General features: G+C 45.0%; 1 protein-coding gene across 1 annotated transcript; it reads right to left on the bottom strand.

Annotated features, from left to right (window-relative positions):
* Positions 1-214: 214 nt before the first annotated feature.
* CLEC14A (C-type lectin domain containing 14A) lies at positions 215-7,200 on the bottom strand. Its single transcript, XM_074996828.1, has one exon. The coding sequence runs from the start codon at positions 7,104-7,106 to the stop codon at positions 5,865-5,867; it is 1,242 nt and encodes a 413-aa protein (XP_074852929.1). The 5' UTR covers positions 7,107-7,200; the 3' UTR covers positions 215-5,864.
* Between the last annotated feature and the right edge of the window lie 16,512 nt (positions 7,201-23,712).

Below are 23,712 nucleotides of genomic sequence, written 5' to 3'. Positions count from 1 at the left end.
AAGTGCTCTGTAGACTCTGTGCTTCCTCCTGCACAGAGTGTGAATTTCACCCTCATAACAGCATTATCTATAACATCAACAAATGGTTGATTGTATCCTTAAGAAATCAAAGAAAGATGTTCTGTCTAGAAGGAATTAAGTATTGCATATTAATGATTAAGTTCCATGCAATAGCCTGTGAAAGATAAGGAAGTTTAAAACATAGGAAACTTAATTACATTGGAGAAATTTTATTTCCCAGAGGAAAACTTGAGTCCATTTGCTTTTTAAATCTTCATACATTGTACAAGTAAGAGGAAGGGATGTTTGTTTTTTAAAGCACTTTGAAGTATTTAAACTTTGCCCTTGGCTGCCTGTGAAATTCACTTTAATCTCATAACACACTTAAAACTTCAGTAGTTTAAATCATTGTTGAACAGCTTTTGGAAGATTAAAATTTTATTGATGAGTACAGGATGAACCTAAATCATCAGATATTCATCAAAGATTCATGATCAAAATGCACATGCCCTCAAAGATGTCTAATGCTGTTTACACTACCTGGGAAGGAATTAAAGGAGAAAAAATGAGATTTAAGAGATAGCAAATGTGTGCATTTCTTGGATGACTGTGCTAGATGAGAGGCATGGACAACTAATTTTTTTACATATGTATATAGACCTTCAATTTTTTACATAGTATTTAAAGTCAGACAGGGCCATTATTTACTATTTATGTTATCACACTACCAATATTCCACAGTTATGGACCATGACCCCATTGTGTGAGGTGCTGTACAAAGACAGAACAAAAAAGATAGATCCCAAGGATCTCAGTCAAAGCAGGTCATGCACTCTGACCTTTATAACACAGGCAATATATATGTGATCATTTGAAATTATGTAACTGTGACCAATACAATATATTTGTACAGCTTGAACCTCTCTAGTCCAGCACTTTCTTATCTGGCAACATCCATAGTCGGGCATGCTTTCAGCCAGCCAGATGACCACTTACCATGGGTGTGGCCAAGTTTCCTGTGATCCCATAAAGTTTGTTTACATCCCCCAGTCCTGACTCTCAGTGCTCTGAGCTTTATATTAAGCTGTAATTTACACCTAAATGTCTTTTAAGAGCCCAGTAAGCAGTGGAAGTGTTGGTAATGCTGCTAGACAACACTGACCTCTCATGCCACAGCAAATTCTCTTGTTCAGCACTAGTCAGGCCCCTGAGGGTGAAGGACTAGAGAGGTTCAACCTGCATGCCCTATAATCCCCACCAATACATGTTTTATTAGGAGATGGAGTGGTATGTTTCATGTGTCAAATGAAATAGTTGTTAGATTTTTACTATTTATTTATTCATTTTAGTCGGGGCAAAACAATGTATTTTTCCTCTAATCTTGTTCTCTGGTATACCTGAAACATTTTAGCTAAAAATCAGACTGAGGTAGACACCCTGCATGGAAAATTTAAACCCAAATGATTAGAAGTTGAACAAAGTTATAAGCTAGGGTTATAGGATTTTATAATGAAAAGTTTGGCAGCCTTAAATGACATACTGTGTCACCATCTCCATCTGTAATACACAAGAAAGATAGAGAATGAAAGAGCAAGTAGAGGTGAAGTGACTTACAGCGTGACACAGCAGATTGGTGGCAGAACAAGGAATGAAATCAGATCTCTCAACAAGAGCTAGACAAAACTCATCACTTCTGGTTCCTGGGAAATTTCTAAAATTTCTAATTTTTTTTAATTTTGGAAGCAATGAAAGGACATCAGTAGTCTTGTCAGTTTCACAGGTTCTCTACATCCTTTCAGAGCTTCTGAAATTAAACTTACAACAGTCTTGTCAGTTTCATTCAACAGGTGCCAAGGATCCTGGGATACCACAGTTCTGGGTCAGCCTCACCATATGGCTATCCCCAACTGGGCACCTGAGTGCTGCCAAAAAACAAGGCCAGCCAGTTTTCTAGACTGTGTGACTCCTGCAGCCAACTACCTCAAAAGTCAGGAAGCCCAGACAGCCAGCTCGTATGAGAGTTTTCCAACCACCTCTACACCTCACCCCTAGTCCAATGGCCCACCTGTGACACGGTATTCCACACTAACCTAAGGAGACTGAGAAGGGGCCAAATAAGCAGATATTCTGCTTACATGTGGCCTTAGGTGGCATAATTAATCCTGAATTGATGATGGTGGTCAGTGAAGAAGGACCAGGCAGGGCTAATATCAGTCCAGAAAGACATCGACAGAAAAGAGTCACACCATGGAAGCTGTCAGCTGCTCTCTGGTCATTAGAAAGAGAGAAAAAAAATACCCAAAGGGAGAGTAGAAACCAGGGGAGAACAGGCCCTTAAGGCAGTTTACCCAGAAGGGTGGTGAAGTGGAAGCTTGAAAGAGGAGTATGAAAAGACTCATGAAAGTGGCAGCAAAGTGGGACGTTACATACCTTAGCCACTGATTAGATGATCCCTGAGCTGGAACCTGGAGTAGAGGTTGAGCCTGTGTTCTCCTGCCACTCTCTGGGGAAGTGGCACAGACAGGACAGTGACTGGGAAGATTGCCTGAGATCATTTGTAGGGAGAGACTGTAACACCCCAAAAGAAGGAAAACACATGGTGACCTATCGGAAGGACAAGCCATGAATTGAAGGCAGCCTGAGGGGTGGGGTGGGGTGGGGTGGGGCAGCAAAGCATGTCAACAAGCAACAGAAGGATGATCTGAATCTACAAGGAGCTAATACCCAAAGCAGCCAGGTGGAGGCCTTCCAGCAGTGAGTGCACCCTGTGACACCATCTATTAGAACAAGCATCCAGCTTGGAAGGAGCTTGTAGTGGTCCTATCAAAACAAAAAAAGCAGTCCTAGTGTCATCAACAGAGGTTGGTGCAGCCTCTGCCACATAAATATGACATGGGCTGTGACTCACCTGTCAAAAATCAAAGGACCTTTGTCACCGGTCACAATGACTAGACTAGCTAGATTGAAGTAGCAAACTTTAGCCATATCTCACTTCACATCAATACAAATTTTCAAAGCTATTTTTGCATGGAAAAGTCTCAGTGAAGCCTCTGCCATGGCAGAACAACTTCCCCACAATTCTTTTGCCCAAGCGGAGAGGGGAGCACCCTGGGAGGAACGAAAACCACTGACAAGTGGGTTTAATCAAAAACTAAACAATTTAATCCTGGTGATTGTGAAAATGAATTTAACTATTGCACTAACATTTGCAACGATAACAACACTAAACACTTACAACTTGAGGAATTAGGCACATGGAGAGGAAAATAATAAACATGCCCTCTCTAGATACTACATTATGAAACATTAAATACTAACTCCTACTGTTCTAACTACTGACTAGCTACCTGGATATGCATATGTGGTGCCAGTCCTTTTCTAACTATTCGCCGCCTGACCAAAGATTCGGGTCGGGGGAAGGAGCTTCAGTGGTTGATCAGGCCGCTGAGGCAAGCAGGGGTCCGTCGTCCTCCAAGGATTCGGGAGATCGTCCGGCCCAGTTCTGCCCTCTCCAAAGATCCGGGAGATCCTTCCTCAGATGGCGCACTTTTCTGGAATTTATAGCCTAACGTTACGTTATCCCCTGAGGTCTCTAGAACCTTCCAGAACTTTCTGACTATCCCTCCATGTATGGCACCACCACTCATACATATTCATAAGCTGTCATGAATATTTACTATCTTTCCTGTGTGGCAGTTAGGCTAACCTCACTGCTTGGGTCAAAATGTCAGTTCTTTTTCAGTTGACATTCAACGATTCAAAACTCTCCTGTGGGTTAGCCCGTGTATCAGTGTGGATTTAAATGAGGTATTGTGACACTCCAGGGCATGAATAAAGAAATTGTTCACTCTGCACCCCGAGTGGCCATACTATACACCCACAGAGCATGGCCGAAATATTTGCCAGGAGGTCACGCACTCCTCATTTTCCTACAAAAAGGTGCTGGGAATTTGTTTTTGAAATCAAAGCCTCAAAATTGGGAAGGGGCAGGCAAAGGAAAAGAGGGGGTTAAGGCCAGGTGTGGAGAGAAAAAATATTTTAGAAACAGACAATTCCAATTTTTTGTTTGTTTTAAATGATGAAAACATTTTCTGTGGAAAAAATCTGGAGACAGTCCAGTTTTTTGTCTCTGATGGTGTTTAAAAGACTTCAGATCAATACTTAGCATTAATACCCCAACTGAGAATCAACGCCATAATTGGGAGTATTAGCATCCTGAGCTGCAAAGAAAGTAAGTTATGTGCCCAGATGGATAATACTTGTGGGACTTTTGAAAGGAAATCACAAACAAAGGGATTGCATCACCTAGGAAGGACATACAGAGGGCAAATCTTCCTGTCTCTGTTCCCAGGGGAAAACCATTGAAATTAATACACCAACTCATGCGAGAAGGAGAGCCCAATTTGGGCTGTGCTTGGACTCATGCCCACTGTTCTAACCTGAAAAAGTTGGCAACAGTTTGGTTGTGCAACCAAATTGGGAGGTGGAGGGCATATTTGCACTCAGAAAGTTTTGCATCAAACTGAAATCTAAACATTTTAATAGAAAGGTTATCTGTGCAGGTTATTTTGCTGCTCAACCTCAATACAAAATACATACTTTATGCAGAAGCAAACCTAAACAGGGATTTAGGTTCTAAAGCACCCTTTATTTTTCTTCCATAGACTGAAACAGAAATCAGCTTCCAATTAGCCTATTTCCTCTCCCCGTCTGCAATTTGTTTTCCAAATACAGCAATGCAGTTAATTTAATGTCTGGCTAAACAGGGTTTGGATCAGAGTTTCCTCCAAAATTAGGAGCCTTTCTTTCTCCAAATGTTCAAAAGCATTGAAAAATAAAATCTAAGCCTCCAAGTCTCACTCAAATATCCTACATCAAGGGGTAATTTTAACTTGTAAGGCACCCTGGCTAAAATATTCAAATTTGGTCACTTTCAGGGGATGTTAACAACCCAAATGCCACTTGAAGTCAACAGTCCCTGCTGGTTATCTGCCCTACTCAGACTCAGGCACCAACATCTCTATGTCGTTTAAGTAGGCACCTACATAAGTGGCCTGCATTTCAGAATGTGATTAAAAACCCCAGAGAGAATTACCAAAATACTGCAGGTGGTCAAAGCCCCTAATTTTTTTTTCTAAATGTATAAGTTTAATTTGCAAGGTCACCTGCAGCCTAGTGTATTGAGCGTGGCTCTGAGTTCTCTTGGTTCTATTCTCTTGCCTTGCTCTGTGACGACGGACAAGCCACACACAGCCATATTTTCTAAGATACCACCACCCTGCTTCAGTCTGAACTGAATTCAGGTCAGAAATTGGGGAACGTCTGAAATCAATGGGGATGTGTTGAGCACCCAAGGATTCTGAAAAACACCGCCACGTGTCTAGCTGCTCGAGGCACATAGGTGCCAAAGAAATTGCTGACCATCTAGGTGCAAACTTGTCTAATGGACACGCGTTAAGCCATGCCAGGTTTGTTCCCTCTTCCTAAACATCTCATATAAATAAAACAACCCGTGTAGGTGCCTAACTTTGGGCCACTGAGTTTGACTATAAAGTCTAAGCCCTAAAGGCCACACCAAGCTCTATGCTGCAGAAACCCCAGGCCCTTCTTTTGTAGCTGGACTGGCACGGGCACATCAGCCAAGCTGGGTGAGGATATCTATGAACATGCTTTAAAACATACAGGCGCTGAGCTGGTCAGGGTGTCATTCAGCAGGGCCAAACCCTTCCTCACCAGCGCCAGACAGAGTCCAAAGCTGCCTTGACACCAACACGCCTCCCTCCAAGTGAGTGGGACCTGCGGGCCCAGCCCGGGTCACTCACAGGGAAGCCAGGCCTGGGTCAGTTCAAATGAATCGCGGCACCCTAGGGCTGGAAGCCCTCCGCCCCGTCTCCCCTGGCCTCCAGCGAGTGCTCGGAGCTGGACTCGGTGGAGTTGGCCTCTGGGTCGCTCTCCGCTGTGGCTGGGGCTGGCTCCGGCTCCTTGCCGGCCGGAGAGGGGCTGGTGGTGAAGCAGAGCCGGAAGACCCCCAGCACCGCCCCGACCAGGACTACCACCGTCACCACCGCCGTGGCGACCAGGATGAAGACGTAGGTGGAGGAGGAGGAAAACTTCCCGTTCCCCGCGTGGCTCGGCGGGGGGCGGGAGGGCGCGGCCGAGCTGCCGGGGAGCAGGACAGCGCCCCCTGCTGGCCGGGAGGGGCCGTGGACCGCGGTGGCCGATGTCCCGAGGTGCCCGGGCGGCGCGCAGGATCTCTTGTCGGGCCCCAGGAGGAAGCCCCGGGCGCACAGGCAGAGGAACGCGCCCTGGGCGCTGGTGCAGTCTCCGGGCTCCAGGCAGGCTCCGGTGCTGGCGCTCCTGTACCCGGAGGGGCACGGGCACAGCTCCTCCTCGGCGCCAGTCCAGCCGTAGCCGCCCGGCCCCAGCTCGCAAACCAGCCGCGCGTCCCCTCCCGCGGAGCCGGCGCAGGACACCCGCAGCTCCGTGCCCGGGGGGCTGGAGTCCAGCGCGGCGCTGTGCAGCCGGTAGGGGAGCGCGTAGAGTAGGCTGCGAGCGCCCTGGGGCGTAGGGGCCGGGCAGGTGCCGTTGTAGTGGTATTTACACACGAAGCCCTGGCCGGTGGGGTCCCTGCAGGGGCGCTCCTGCCAGCCCCACGGCTCCAGCCCCGGCTGCCCCGCCGTCACCTGCAGCGCCGCGCACCGCTGCCTGGTGCACGACCTGCTGGGCTCTTTCACCCACTTGTCCAGCTCCTCGGCCTCTCCCTGCTGCGAGTCCAGCAGCCAGGAGAAGCCCCGCAGCGGCCGGTCCGTCTGGGTGCATTGCTGCGCTCTCCTGACCAGCCCCAGCCAGAAGAGCCAGGAGCCAGGCTGGGCCGCCACCGCGCTGAGCAGCTCCAAGATGGTCAGCACCTCCGCCCCCGCCCCAGCCGTGGTCAGCGCCCCGCCGCGCGCAGCGCAGTCCGCCTGGGCTCTGTCGAAGGGCACTTGGGCCAGGTGGACACTGTAGCAGGTCCCAGAGGCGCCGCACCAGGTGTGGTTCCCCGCGCGCGGCTCAGCACCGCACAGCGCCTGCAGGAGGAGGAGGCACAGGGGAATCGCTCCACGCATCTTCCAAGCCAGTCCCGGTCCTCTTCGCTTCTGGCCCGCACGGCCCAAGCTGGGCTGAGCCCCAGCCAACCCGTCCTCCTTCCCGCTGGCCAGAGCGTGTCCCTGCCCACCGCCCTCGCCTCCTCCAAAGGAAATGTGTCAGGAGCGAGGTTTGACCTTAACATCCTGGTTTTGTTGGAGTACAAATAACAAACAGTTCCCACCAGGGAGTGGCAGATTAAGCAAGAAACCCACCTCTCTCCTTGCTACCATGCCCCAGCAAGCAAATAGCACAGTAGCATGAGCCAGACATAACACAGCTGGGTGGGGCCCCATTACGGTCTTTCAGATCCAAGTTGAACCTCTCCTGACCTACACTCTCCTCCGGCAACATCCCTAATCAGGCATGATTTTAGTTAGGTGGCCCACCACTTAGCATGAGTATGACCAAGTTTCCTCTGATCCATAAAGTTTGGTTACAGCCACCAACTCTGACTCTCAGTGTTGTGTGTTGTTATTTACTCTAGTTTACCCCTAAATGTCTTCTAAGAGCCCAAATAAGCAGTGGGAGTGTTGCTAATGTGCTAGGCAATATTGGCCTCCCTTGTTTTAGCAAATTTTCTCATTGGCCTCAGTCAGGTCCCAAGGGAGTCAGACAAGAGAGGTTCAACTGGTACTTAACTCCAGCTAGGGGCATCTATCACTGCCTATTGTGCAGTTTCACACAGTTCTGCCTCTGTCTCTCTCCTGTGAGGAGATACAATCAGTTTAGTTCAACTGGTGCAAACCCCATTAGCCCCATATACTCAGGCCAGTTTAACTCTTTCTTAAATTTGCTTAGCTTTTGGCAATAAGTTGTTGAGTTAAGATAAACTGATTTAAAACAAATGTGAAACTGGTTTAAATGTGTCTATGTAACCACACACCTATTAGTGATTAACTGTCCTATGTAGTGGTACCTAGACCACTTCACAGAGAAGGAATAAGTGTCCTCTACAGCCTAAGCTGAGAGCCAGCTGGCCTTTAGTTCAAGCTGTAGAAGCGCCTGCACTAAGCTCCAGGGGTATGTTGACACCAGGAAGTAACTTGGATGTTAACTTCGAAGTTAGGAGCTACTCTGAGGTAGCCTGCAGAGCGTCCACACACATTTCCCCTTACTTCAAAATTAACTTTAAAGTAAGGGACCCCAACTTCAAAGTCCTTACTCTATTCTGGGAATGGAGTAGTGCCCTACTTCGAATTTTAACTTCAAATTAGGGTGTGTGTAGACGTTCAACTTTGAAGTATGTTAATTCGAAGTAAGCAACTTTGAAGTTATTTGTTTAGTGTAGACATGGCCCAGAGGTACCAGGTTAGAATCTGCCTGAGGGCAGTTACATCTACATAAGGGGTTTGCACTAGATTGATTTCTACCAACCTGCAGTAATATTCAGTCACTGTTCTGTTTTCTTCATGTTCTTATACCACACCCCTTATTGTGGTATCTGAGCAGCTCCCATGTCATGACTACCAAGTGGTTCCTTCACCATTCCTCTCCCTGGAGGGGAAATTAGTTTGTGTAGTTGTGTTTTCTAGTGTGTGATTTCATAGAATCATAGGGCTGGAAGGGACCTTAGGAGGTCATCTAGGCCAGCCCCCTCCTTCCAGGATTTATTACTAGGTTCTAAAATTTGGGAAAGGAACTGAATTTTGAACTTCTAACAAAAAGCAAAGAAGTTTGCGGCAATTCTTAATGTGCAGGGAAATGGTTTCAATACTTTGGATCAGTTCCCAAGAATATTTTGTCTCCTCCTCACAGAACCACAGAATAACTAGACCTGGTATTCAGTTTTTCGTCATGTCAGCTCTTTGGAATAGAGACAAATTAGGATTTGTAACCAACCAGGCTCGGGTTCCCCAGAAACAAGGCTGCACCCAGAACGCGAGTGCTATATTTGGTTTATTGAAAGCGCGTGACACCCACGACGGGAGCCCCGGAGACGCCGCAGTCACCAGTAGGGGAAAACCCGATGTGTCTGAGCTTCGCTCAGGGAGAGGCTCTGTAACAGGCCTCCTAACGCTAGCTGATAAAGCTCAACTCATTAACATAAGATTACCTAAAATTGTCTATGCATTCCTATCGCTATCTCTTGTGGCCTACTGCCAGCATAGCCTTGAAGTCTTGGCAAGCACGCCTGGTTCTGCAGTAGTTCCCATGGCAGTGTTAGTTGTTTTGCAGCTTTTCACCTTGCACAGACTGGTCTGTTTGGAATTCTCCTGAGGATTCACAGAGGGGTCGGACTGCACTCTCGACCGTTAACAAAGTCTTCTCGCACCCTACAGGATTACAATCTGAATCTAAAAGAAAACACCTGTTGCAAGGTCAGGGACTAGTTTGAGACCAATGCCATTTTCACTTGTGATCGCAAGGCAGAATTTGAACTCTGATGGCCAAAGATAAATGACCACCATGTTAACTCAATGCAACATGAAATTTGGAAGCAAAACATATGTTAATAATACCGTCTAAATCTTTAATAAGGTTTACGTTTTCTCTAATAGGAAGGTTTCCCAGTGAACAGAGTGCTTTAAAAATGAATTAGGGCTAAATTGAATCACATTAATAATTCTGGATTCTATTGTACCACAGGTTTTGAAGCAGAGCTTTGCATTCATTTAGCTTGCACTTTGTTATTGTTGATCTTTCACCAAAAAAGCGAGTTCCAATTTTGTCACTGCTAAGATTATTGCGATTACGTTGCTAAAAGATATTAAAAGTATTCAGGTGAAAAGAATTTCACCTTGCAAATGGGTATATGAGGGTTGTCATTCAGACAGAATTGCAGTGTATTGGATAAAAAGCAGCATGATGTATCAAGTGGATACTTTTGTTTAACAGAGGCTCAGATGGAGGAAAGGGCACTGAATTCAGGACTGGAGGTTGGCTGGTTGGTCACAGCTCTTGCTCAGCCCCGCACAGAAGAGTTAGACCTTCCTTGCTCTTGTGCTCAGCAGTTCAAATAGGCTGTGTTTAGGTTCAGTCCAGGAGCCAGCAGCATGATGCAAATGAGGGTTCGCAAAATTGCAAACAGACACTCATTTGCATATTTGTACAGTTCATTTGCATATTTGCTGCAGAAAACTTTTTTTTTCCCAAGGATAAGGGACTGGTGACAGAGGGGAGTTTTGCTGGCAGAACCATGTCTACATTGCTTGTTTTCTGCCACAAATATGCAAAATAAGCCATGTGAATATGCAAATGAACAAGTATTTGCAATTTCATGAGCCCTTATTTGCATCATGCTGCCAGCAGCCAAACTGACTCTAGATACAGCCATAGTGATTCAGGCTTTGGAGAGGTGAGCAGTGGTGGTAAATGGGAGGAGAGAAAGGGGCATGCCCTGTTAAGAGTTTGGGATCCAATTTTCCACCGTGCTGCCCATGGTAGCTGGCTGGGTGCACAGAAGGGAGGAAATTGTTTCATGAAGGAGAGTGAAGTAGCTTATTCCTTCCTCAGAACAAGTGGGAAAGAGAGGAACTATGACACCAAGTCACAATTTGTTCTTTGGACTATGGCCGTGTCTACATGAGCCCCAAACTTCGAAATGGCCACGCAAATGGCCATTTCGAAGTTTACTAATGAAGCACTGAAATGCATATTCAGCACTTCATTAGCATGAGGGCGGCCGCGGCATTTCGAAATCGACGCGGCTTGCCGCCGCGCGGCTCGTCCCGACGAGGCTCCTTTTCAAAAGGATGCCGTCTACTTCGAAGTCCCCTTATTCCCATGAGCTGATGGGAATACGGGGACTTCGAAGTAGGCGGGGCCCTTTCGAAAAGGAGCCCCATTGGGACGAGCCACGCGGCGGCAAGGTGCGTCAATTTCGAAGTGCCGCAGCCACCTGCATGCTAATGAAGCGCTGAATATGCATTTCAGCGCTTCATTAGTAAACTTCGAAATGGCCATTTGTGTGGCCATTTCGAAGTTTGGGGCTCGTGTAGACACGGCCTATGTGTGCAATAGTGCATCTGTATAGTTGTATGGGTACCATAACGTAGGAGGACAACAGATGCCTTATAAGGACCTGCCGAAGGATAACTTAAAGAAGTGCAATATTGACACCAACACTTACCCAGGATTGCACAAATTGGAGAGAAGTAATACATGATGGTCCCCTGCATTTTGAGCTTGTTTGCTGACAAGGTGAGAAGGACAAGAGATTCAGGAGGAAGGAGAGACTGGTTTCCGGTCATGGTTCAACAGCCTCCTGCCGTACCTGGAAACATCTGTCCTCACTGTAATAGAACTTCTTGTTCAAAGATAGGCCTTATCAGCCACCTGAGGATCCTCCCCTACCATGGAAGATGATGAGACTTGGCAATGAGTGACTGCCATCATCAGCTCTATGTGAGTAAGAACTACTTGTGTGAGTAAAGATTTCAGGGCTGGGCAGTAATATGCTGCATGTCCTTACATATCCTCCTATTAGCCATTCACTACAGTGTGGTCTGTGCTCAAGATTACCAGCCAAACATTAAACAATGCATTAATTTTGCCTTTTACTGTTCAAGTATTATGTATAAAGGTTCTTCATCCCCAGAGTATCTGATCCCCTGATGCCAAAAATGGATTTTGGTTGATTTTTTACATTGGAAACATCAGGTCCCCACTCCTTCCTCTCTGCTGGAGGGCCTTTGCAAAAGGCTGAGAAATATGAATGCTGATGACATAGAAAACTGTAAACTTTCCTGATCAAAAATGGAATGTATTCAGTATTTGCAAGAGGTGCTGGACTGATGGCTCTGGGTGCACACTAGCAGCTGTTATTTAGGGACAAAACAGGTACAGCAACAACAGCAAAATAATTCCTCCCTCTAGCAATAGACCTCAAACTCATTCTGAAGAATCTATTCTTTAGGGATGAAAAGGCAATTCAGTCTCCAGAACCATTCTCTCCTTGGCGTCTCTTCTAAAACTACCAATAAGGGCAGTGATTGGAACCAACTGTGATTGCTCATCCACTAGGAAATTGAAAGGTTCTACTAATTCATTTCACACAGTAGCCATCGACTTTAAAATTCCTAATAACCTGGGCTGGATGTGACCCAAGAGCTCAGAGATGACAATATAATCATCACAGGTGACCTGAGCCATCCACTTCCTTGGGGGAAAAATATAGAAACATGAGCTCACTGGGGCTACGTCTACACGTGCACGCTACATCGAAATAGCTTATTTCGATGTAGCGACATCGAAATAGTCTATTTTGATGAATAATGTCTACACGTCCTCCAGGGCTGGCAATGTCGATGTTCAACTTCGACGTTGGGCAGCACCACATCGAAATAGGCGCTGCGAGGGACCGTCTACATGCCAAAGTAGCACACATCGAAATAAGGGTGCCAGGAACTGCTGCAGACAGGGTCAGAGGGCGGACTCAACAGCAAGCCGCTCCCTTAAAGAGCCCCTCCCAGACACAGTTGCACTAAACAACACAAGATCCACAGAGCCGACAACTGGTTGCAGACCCTGTGCATGAAGCATGGATCCCCAGCTGCAGCAGCAGCAACCAGAAGCCAGAAGCCCTGGGCTAAGGGCTGCTGCACACGGTGACCATAGAGCCCCTCAGGGGCTCGAGAGAGAGCGTCTCTCAACCCCTCAGCTGATGGCCACCATGGCAGACCCTGCTATTTCGATGTTGCGGGACGCGGATCGGCTACATGTGCCCTACTTCGACGTTCAACTTCGAAGTAGAGCGCTATTCCCATCCCCTCATGGGGTTAGCGACTTCGACGTCTCGCCGCCTAACATCGATTTCAACTTCAAAATAGCACCCAACACGTGTAGCCGTGATGGGCGCTATTTCGAAGTTGGCGCCGCTACTTCGAAGTAGCATGCACGTGTAGACACGGCCTGGGAGACAGCATGCTTAAGACTTAAACCAGCACAGATTCAAAGAGAATAATAATTTCCCCACCTGATCCTCCACTCCATCTGCTATTTTCAACTACTCCTGCTCCCACTGGAGTAAATGTGGCAGTGGGGAAGCCCACAAAACTGAATCAGGGTAGGAGTGGGCATATTTTTAGTTACAAATAGCTCTAATTAAGCCCTCTGTTATTTGGAGTGCTTTTGGTTTTCCATTATAATTAATTAATTTAAAAGCTATCTCACTAAGCAAGCTTTTCCGTGTCCCCTTTGCTCTTTTTCAAATATTACAATTACAACAGTTCCTTTTATACAAGCGCTGTTATCAGTCTATATGCAATGCACTTAAAACATCTAGTTTATGAAGAAGAAAATGGCAGATGTTATGCAGTGGTCAATTGTGTAATATCAAATATGGCCAATCTAACCATTGTAGTTGTGAGTGTGATTTTTTTTTTTATGTATGTTACAGCTTTACTCTTTTTGGTATCATTCTTCAGTCTTCTAACTATATGGTTTGAACTTTGGAGGCAAAATGTGAATAAATGAGTTTTCTTTTATTAATAGCAGAGGTCATTTTGTCTGCCATATAGCCTTGTGTCTATTCTTTTTGGAGATGCATAATGGAAGATGAAGAGAGGTATTAATGGAACATCTTGCGTTTCTATAGGTGAGCTACAACTATTTTCATGTGATTAACCAAAACACATTTCACAACTGAGAGGGCTTATGGAATATGCTTTCACTAGAGGTAGACTGAAGGAGACTGTAGTGTGCTGGCATGCTTCCACCAGCCTAGGAAGGGCTAGCAGATGAGTCACCAGGCACAATTAAGTCTCTTTCATGACCTTCCTTCAGGACATGTTTTATTAATTCAGACACAAAAGAAAAGAAAGCTGGTCCCCTCACAAACCCAGGGTCCCAGAGGCATTTTTCTTTGTGTATCTCTGCTTCAGGACCTGGCAAAGAAACCAATCTCCCTCCTGCAGCTCTCTCCTGAATTATATCTCTCAGTCCTTCATAGACATCATGTGACCCTTTCCCATTTGGGGCTTGTAATGGAACAGCCAGGCTGGCAACAGTCCCTACAAGGGGCAGATCTCCACTGCAGGGATACATTAAACTAGTCTTTGGGCAGGTCTACACTAGACCTGAAAGTTGATCCTAGATAGCAATTCCAGCTACAACAATTGAATAGGTGGAATTGAGGTATATTCGATCGACTTATCAGGCTGTCCTCATGGAGGACTGGGAGGTGTGCAACCACCGCTGTGAGTAAACAAAGGATAGTGGTGGTTAGAAACTCTCTTCTGATGAGGACAGAGGCACCTATCTTTCACCCTGATATCATGTCCCAGCAGGTACGCTGCATGCCAAGGACCCGTATCTGAGGTGTTATGGAGCGATTGTCAAGGATCATCTGGTTGTCTGACTTCTACCCTATGCTGCTCATTCATGTGGGCATGAATGATACTGAAAGGTGCAACCCTGAGCAGATCAAAAGTGACTACCGGGCTCTGGGGGTATGGGTGAGGGAGTTTGGAGTGCAGGTGGCATCTCTTCAGTCCTCCCAGTCAGAAGTAGGGGCCCAAGTAGAGACAGAAGTGAATGCCTGGCTGTGGAAATGATGTCACGAGGAGGATGTTGTCTTCCTTGACCATGGGATGCTGTTTCAAGAAGCAGGACTGCTAAGCAGAATGGGGTTCACCTGTCTAGGAAGGGTAAGAGAGTACTTGGATACAGACTGACTAAGCTAGTGAAGAGAGATTTAAACTAGGTTCAATGGGGACAAGTAACCAAAGCCCACAGGGAAGTGAAAACCATGGAGACCTGGGTGATAGGTCAGAAATGAGAGGGAGCATGGGCTATAGTAACAGAGATAAAGGAGAAACAAAGGAGAACTGGAGGGTAAAATGAAATCTGTATCTAAGTTGTCTGTATACAAATGCAAGAAATATAGTGAATAAGCAGGAAGAACTTCAAATGCTAGTAAATATATACAAAAATGACATAGCTCGTATTACAGAGACTTAGCAGGATAATACACATGATTCAAATATTGGTATAAAAGGGTATAGTTTGGTCAGGAAGAGGAAGGGGAAGCTTTGGATATGGCATAGCTAGACTTTAGTAAAGCAGTTGAGACAGTATCACATGACCATCTTATCAGTAAACTACGGAAATGCAACCTAGATGAGGCTATTATCAGATGGGTGCATAAATGGTTGGATAGCCATTCACAGAGAGTAGCTATTAATGGTTCACAGTCATGCTGGAAGGGAATAGCAAGTGGGTTTCTGCTGGGGGCAAGTTTTGGGGCCACATCTGTTCCATACCTTCATTGATGATTTAGATAACTGCATAGAGAGTATGCTTATCAAGTTTGCAGATGGTACAAAGCTGAGGGGGGTTGCAAGTGCTTTGAGGGATAGAGGCTCAGAATTCAAAATGATCTGGACAAACTGGAAAAATGGTCTAAGTCAAATAGGATGAAGTTCAATAAGGCCAAGAGCAGAGTATTGCACGTAGTGGGGAACAATCCGTTTCACACATAAGAAATGGGAAGTGACTTCTTTGGAAGGAGCACTGCAGAAAGGAATCCTGGGGTCATAGCGGACCATAAGCTCAATATGAGTCAACAGTGTGACACTTGCAAAAAAAGCAAATATGATTCTGGGCTGCATTAATAGGAGTGTTGTGAGCAAGACACAAGAGGTAATTCTTCTGTTCTACTCTGTGCTGTTTGGGCCTCAACTGGAGTACTGAGTCCAGTTCTGAGCACCACATTTCAGGAAAGATATGGAGAAATTGGAAAGGGTCCAGAGGAGAGCAACTGAAATGGTTGAAAGTCTAGATTGCAGCTTTCAAGTTTTGTTTTTTTTTTTAAGGAATAAGGGCTTTTTCAAAAACGTGGTTTATTTTTCAAAGAAGCACATCTACATGGCTTTTCTTCTTTCGAAAGAAGCTCTTTTGAAATAAGAGTATGCAAATGAGGTGCCAAATATGTAAATCTGTGCCTTATTTGCATTTTCAATTTCCCTCATTTATATGCCTCTTTCGAAAGAGGAATGCTAGCGTAGATGTAGCTTAAGTGCCCTTACATACGAGGAAAAGTGGTCAAACAACTTTGAGAGAGCAAAGGTGAGTTTGATACCCACAGGTATCTTTTAAGAAGTGTTTTTAATCTTGTATTGGGTTTTGAGCTAAATAAACAAACCATGTTTAAGAAATTATTGAATTTTCATTACAGCTAAAATTCATCTTTGTTAGCTCCTTCAAAAAAAACCAACATAACAGAGTCTCCTGGGATCTCCAGGTCATTTGTGAAGAGGCAAAGTTTCCAAAGGAAACAAGATAGAACAGCAGGAAATCTGTTTGTAAATAGGTGATTTCACTTCCTGGCATTTTGCCCAGTCTGACCCTTCGACTGAGCAGCTTGAACCATTCAGCTGAGAGAGGGTGACAAATGTGGAATTGGAAGAGTAAATCCAACAGAAAGCAACTGGGAGATGGGAGGCATCAGGTGCTTATCAATTAATTTAAAAAATAAGAGAATAAAAGAAAGGGTGGTCTGATCTTGGTGAAATAATAATAATTGGAGGACATGGCAGGAGTACAGCGCTTTTGCAAAAACATCAACTGCCATTTGTTGTGTGACTGGCCAGTTCAAAATAGGATTTGTTCCATTCTACAAACATAAACACCCCTCCCCCCTCCCCCCCCCCGTGTTAAAGCACTTTCTTCTCTTATTTTAAATATGCCTCATCTTTTGTTCAGAAGAGGCTGTGGCAGGACTATAAAATTATTTGTGTGTTACAAAATCTGGGGGAAAAATTCTTGTACGGTAGGTGGTAAGTTTGTTTTCTCTCTTTGAATGTGGTAATAAGTATGTATTCTCTTTTGAAAAGAGTCATCTTCCATATACTAAAAATAACAATTGCAAACAAACCTTTTCTCTGCACCCGTATTTTAAAATTGTGCACACGAGTATTGTAATAGTGTATACCGAATCCATAAAGATATTTAAACATCTGACTTACGCTGATTTCTGTGGAAGTCAATAGCCTAAATAACTTCATGGACTTGCCCTCTGGACACCAAGAAGTCAGGCAAATTACTGTTTTGTTTTGGAGGGATTGTATACAGGTTGAATGTCTCTTTTCCAGCAACCTCAGGATCTGATCAGTGCTGAATGAAAGAATTTGCCGGACCACAGGAGGTAATATTGTCCTGCATATTACCAACACTTCCACTACTTATTGGGCTCTTAGGAGATATTTAGGGGTACATTTCAGCTAAATAACAGCACAGAACACTGAGAGATGAGACTGCTGTCTGTAAACAAACTTTATGGGACCACAGGAAATTTGGTCATGCGAAAGATAAGTGCTTGTCCAGCTAACTAAAATCATGTCAGATAACTGATGCTGACAGATGCAAGAGTTCCACATTCAAGAGGTTCAAACTGTATTAAAAGCAGACATAGTCTCATGCAATGAAATTAGCACCTAGATTCCAAAAACCATAAAGTTGGGAATTATTCAAAAGTGGGTTTGGGGTGCGGCCCATAAGTAATTAAAACAGAGACACTCAGGGATGTTTGTCTGTCTGTCTGTTTGTTAAATAAAAGGACTGTCTACCATGCTGGAGATCTAGTGATCTAATAAAATCCCAACACCATTAACTCAGACTTCCATCTTTCTAAGGCAAATAAATTGAGTTTCACGGGTTTGAGCATTTGTGGGATGGGCTTTTAGATACAATCAAATTTTGTCAACACAAAGCAGACAATATTTTTAACTTTAACAGAGTATTAACATAGTTTCTATTTTGTAAATTCATCTTAGAACACACCATCACACATTTTGTGCATTAACACTTACATATTCATATTATAGAATTTGCATACAAAATACATTTGCTTGAAATTCTCAAGCACAAGTGGGGTTTGTTACTATTAATTACCAGAAGATTTATTGGGCATTGCTTGGGTCCTTAACTCAATTAATTTTGGGGGAAGGGGGACTGGAAAATTTAAGTCTTTTAACGCAATTCTCTGGGGTGGGGCTGGAGGTGGGCAGTTAAGCATCAGGCTTCCCTGGGAGAGAGAGGATTACCCCAGAACACTCTCACTGCAGCAGTTTGGGGCCAGGTGAGAAGCACTTCTTCCTGGCTGCTTCAGCTCCAGGAGGTATACCTGGGGGCAGGGTACATGTCCCTCAGCTGCAGCAGGTCCTGATTGGTTTGTCTCCTATGCTTCCCAGCCACAGGAAGGAATGCAGAAAATTGCAGGTAAAGATGGACTATGGAGTCACATGTCCATTCATAATTTTTGCTTAGTCACAGCAGTGGTGATTATCTATGCTTCATATGGAATGTCCACAGGACAGTCCATTAAATATAGATGGGCATCTTCTATGATCCATTATGAGTTGTGTCCTTTGATGAACCACTTAGTTTGACTCGTCTCTCCCAAATGTTCTGGCTAGTGACCTTTTGGCTGCGACCACAGGAACAAACATTTGAAATACGAATATGGAATCAATCCTCATAACTTCAAATCCCAAAGTGATACATGCATACCAACAACATAATCATATTCAACAAATCACAGATGCTTTAACCAATCAAAATCATCACACAACACATCTGCTTTTTACTGCGGCATATAGTGATCTCCCCAAACAGATTTATAATTAACTACAAATGTATCATTAATAAGCAGATGTAAGTTAGTCATTGAGACTTAGGGGGAATTATATTTCTGCAGCTCTAAATTACTTTGCCAGTCATGTCAAAGGTCAAATCCTGGATCCCTTTGTGAAGCCTTAGTAAATGGGTCATGCACAAGGGTTCTCTGGGGTTTAGGGCAAACATAATCTCCCTGCCCAGAGAACTAATAAAGCTGTTCCTACATTACTTGGTAACAGAAGCCACCCTGCTGTCATACACGAGTGTTTTGGTCAGGAGATCTCAGTGCTCAGGCCCATTGGTTATGCTCACCTCCTGACTGCTAAAGGGAGAGGCATTTCAGAATACTACTCCATGATGCAAGGGAAATTCCAAGTTCACTGTATATATCCTCTCTAACCTGCATGTCCTTCTTCCTTTGAAAAACCTCACTGTGCGTGGCTTCACTGACCCATCTGTGCTGGGAGCTCTCCAAGCTCTTTGCTCTGTGCAAGTCTCTTGGTGCTAAAATCTACCACCTATAAAGTCTTGATTTCTTTTTTGTTTTTAGTTTACCCTATTACTATACAGAGGCCACTGGGTCAACAACTGATTCTTCCTCTATGTTTGGAAAGGGCCAGGAACCTACTACTCATTATTTGTTTCATGGTAATGCCTAGAGGCCACCAAACAATGATCAGGTCCCATTACGTTAGGTACTTTACACATACATAACAAAAAGACAACCTCTGCCCCAAAAAGCTTACAGTGAAGCACATTACTCCCTCTAAAGAATACAATTAAGTACATAATAGGGCGTGATGGCTTGTCACCCAGGCACAGTTTGGGAACTGCTGTGTCTATCAACCGTTCAGATGACATGGCCTCTCTCACAATGCTCTGCTGGGGACTCAGATGCCCTTTCCAGGTCCTGTTACACCCAACATGGTAGCAGATGGGGGCACACACCCAACTGAGTTACGTGAGTGCTTTATCAAAGCCACTCAGGGACAAACAGGGGGCAATAGACAACTTCCCAACTCCCAAGCCTTGCACCCCAAGTTTATGAATGAAGCTTTTATGAAGACTGGTTTTAAGTGATAGCAAACAAATCAAAGCAGATTGCCTAGTAAATAAACAATGATGCAAGCAAAGCCTAATATATTAGACAGACAGGATTTCAATGAGCCTGGGTTCCCCTCCCCAATTCTAAGTTCTTTGTCTTCCAGAGATTCTTTGAGGTGTTGACCTGTGAGGGAGTGAAGACCAAATCATCAGGCCACTCTCTACTTTCTATAGTTTCTCTATGTCCCTTGTTCCTAGCTAAGCTCCCAGCCCAGTCTGTGGAAAAATACAGGAACCAAAATGGATATCAGTGTCATGTGGTTTGGTCAAATGCCTTCACATGCTTTGCTGAGTCATAGCAGTCACTGCCCTGAGGTTATCTGGAGCACTCTCAGGAAGGCTCACAAGCCAAGTCAGTGGTTCCCAAACTTTTCAGCATCACGCCCCGCTTTTGATATTTGAGAAACCCTCATGTCCCCACCTCTTCTTTACCATCATGCAACCCCCCCTTTTAACAAACAATTCAATTCATAATTTGAAATAAACACAATAGCTTGATATAAAAAAGTTATTTAAAATTAAAAATAAGCACAAATGAGTTTTCTTGGCCCTTTGTGGTTGCCTGGTGCAGCCCCAGCCGGCGAGCTGCCTGAGCCCCATGCCAGCCTCCAGAGCTGCCCACACCAGCCACCCACCTGCCTGACACCTGAGCTGCCAGAGCTGCCTGCCCAAGACCCACACTGTCAGGGCCAGCTACCTGCTCACCCGCCAGCCATCCACCTGCCCACCAGCCGCCTGAGCCCCACACTGCCAGGACCAACTGCCTGCCCACCAGCTACCCACCCCTGTCGCGGGCCAGCCACCCAAGCTGCCTGCCCAAGCCCCACGCTGATGGGGCCAGCTGCCCACCTGCCAACCCGAGCCACCTGAGCCCCACACAGCTGGGGCCAGCCATACACCCACCAGCCTGCACCGCCCAAGTCCCATGCTGCTGGGGCCAGCCGCCCAAGCCCTGCTCTGCTGGGGCCAGCTTCCTGAGCCCCACGAGTCCCTCAAGCTGACCAGCCACCTGAGCCCCACAAGCCCTGCGAGCTGTCCACCTGGAGCTCCTCCCCTGCCCTCGCATAAAGCCAGGCACCCTCAGACCCTCATCTAACCCCATCTTCCTCCTCCCCAACCCACACTCACTCTCATTTGCAGAAGGCAGCCAGATCCGCATAGGTCTTTGCCAGCTGCCTGCTTTTTATAGAGGCTTCGCCAAGTCACCCACATAAAATGGCAAAGGCTGAGAGCCAGAAGCAAAGGATGGCTCTGTCTTCAGATGTAGGGAATAATGGGGGGGCTGGGTCACCTCGCTTCCCCCTTGGAATTTCTTCACATCCCTCCCGCCCCGCCAGTTTGGAAAACCATGAGCTAGGTGATAAAATTCTCCTAATGGCTATTATCAGAGAGGTAGCCAAGTTAGTCTGTATCTGATGAAGTGGGTCTTTGCACCCGAAAGCTTATGCTCCAAAATATTTGTTAGTCTAATGGCTATTGCTTCTCTTAGTGGCCCATTATCTTTAATAGGCTCTCTCCAACCAGCCAGCTAGACTGGAATCATTTTGCATAGTTGGTGTGACTTCAGGTGTAACTACACTTGAGCTATAGTTACATAATCAATATTCATAACTTGAGATACAAAAAATGACATATGTGTACAAAAGGATAATCATATTTAGCAAATCATAATTTTTCCATAGACACCTTATATAACACATGCTGTACAAAATGAATCATAATCATATCATAATGATAACATTGTGATGAATATTGGATGCAATGTCACAAAGAGTATTAAGTACACAGTTTCGCACAAGCCCCGGACACTGAGTGAATAGAATAGTAATAAGAGTTATTTTCAGACCCATTGTGAGATTTTTTTTCCTCCTGTTGACACGGTTCATTTAACCTAAGTCATCATGGCTTCAGTTCACAATTCAGGTTGAAATAATGGCTGAAGAGAGTGGAAGTGCTTGCAGCATATGAATGTCAGCCCTACAGCTGTATTTTTAGTAAACCAAAAAATAAATATTTTGGCGATATACTATTTTAAAACATTCTACAGTTTCAGACTGTCATCATTTTTCTCAGTTTCTCTTTGTTTCAAGTATATAAATAAGTAATTTATGCAATTTCTCTAATCACCTAATTGCCTAATTAAACACAAAGTAGGGAACAATACTGCATTGTCAACACACACCAGATGGCTTAAATGAAACATATTTCCATGAGTAATATATAATACTACAATTTTTGTACAATGTATGCTGATAAGAAACATCATTCTGTAACATACAGGGAAATAAAGGATGGTGTATTTTAGTGTTCAAATTGCTCTGCAGAGTATTGATAGCACCCTTCATTATTCAGTGGAGTCCATACATTACAGCAAGGAATTAAACAAGTCACTGATCTAGTCAGAGCTAAAGGACACCTCTGAAGATTGTCTTATCTCAATCTGTGAGTCTTTTGGGGGTATCTGTTCTGCCAAGAATGCTCTTGATACCTATGGGTTCCTTTTTTTCTTAATAAATGGTCAGGAAATTTCTCTGACAGTAAACTCCCAGAAATATTAAAAACAGAAAAGATTTACTGAGGTCTTTTTCAAAAGGACCTAAGTGGAGGCCATGCCAAATTGCATGCCTAACTTGCACACAAGCACTGCAGCTGCTCACACAAGTCAAGTGTGTGTGCATCTGGACATCCAGTTAGATGTCTAATTAGGCCCTAAAAGTAGCATTTTCCAAAGTACCTATGTTCCTTTGTGCAGAATTGGACAAGTCGCCAGACACAAATGTGCAGAGATTCATCTGTGGCCACGAGTGTGGCCTTGGGCTTGTGTCCTTTTTAAAATCATGCCTACCAAATCTTGTTATTTTTATTTTTTTCCATTTTCCTCTCTAGTAGAATAACATTATTTTCTCCTTCTCATTTTATTCTTTCTAAAATAAGTAATCTTGTTATCAGTCTCTAATATATATTGTTCATTTTGGCCAACTGAAATAGCTCTATTCTGTTGTCATAATATCTTGATGAAGATACTCAGCTGAGATATATCAATGTACAATGGAAGTTCTTGGCCTGGACAGGTAACTCCATGTTTGAAAATGATAATTCCTACTGCCTGCTCAGCTTTTCATTTAGTTATACAGCTAGAATCTTATTTGAAGTTAATTTATGCTAGCTGAATGGGGATAAAATGTGGCTGTGTACTAGTACCCACCTTTTTCTCCATTTTCTTAGCAGCTATGAAAATATTAACCCAAGACCATATACCACAGGGACCTGGAGGCTCATATCAGTCTGACATCAACCTCTTCAACCTTTCTTGTCTCTCTCATGGATGGCGCATAGTGAAGGCAAGGGAAGGCCATGCCTTCCCAAATAGCCATGGCTGGCTCATGCATCCATACTCATCCTTCCTACTTACCTCTACTCTCTGTGGAGCCTGGTGGGTCTGGGGATACTCAGCATGGGGCAGGGAAGGAGAGGGGCTCTGGTGTCGAGGCCATGGTGTCATGTGCTGAGGGGTGGGGTAGTGAGGTGGCCTGGCAGGGTTCTGGGGCTGGCAGCTCAACTGGGAGTGGGGAGTTGGCTGGGGGGTCAGGCAGGGAAGTCTGGGATCATACAGCCACCTGGCACTGTGGAGCTGCATGGGGCTGTGCAGATGCCGTGCTAGGGTGGGCAGAGGGGGAAGTAAGGGGAGATGCCTTTGGCCAGCAGCTATAATGGGGGTCCTTGGGTAGAAGGGTGGGGCTGGGACTAGCATGCCCAACCCAGCCATTCAACCACTGCCCATGATCTCTGTGCCAGAACTTAAGTAATATGGGCAACAATAACTGAACTCGAGTATCCAGATGGTTGTGCTGTACTTCAACACTCAAAAGAGGACCTACGATCAGCCTGTTTTGCTCAATCTTACAAAAGCCTGGAGCTAAATCT

Source organism: Carettochelys insculpta, chromosome 6, assembly GCF_033958435.1.
Source record: "Carettochelys insculpta isolate YL-2023 chromosome 6, ASM3395843v1, whole genome shotgun sequence".
Lineage (NCBI taxonomy): Eukaryota > Metazoa > Chordata > Testudines > Carettochelyidae > Carettochelys > Carettochelys insculpta.
The sequence above is the reverse complement of the archived record's forward strand: the minus strand, read 5'-3'. Positions and strand labels throughout refer to the sequence as shown.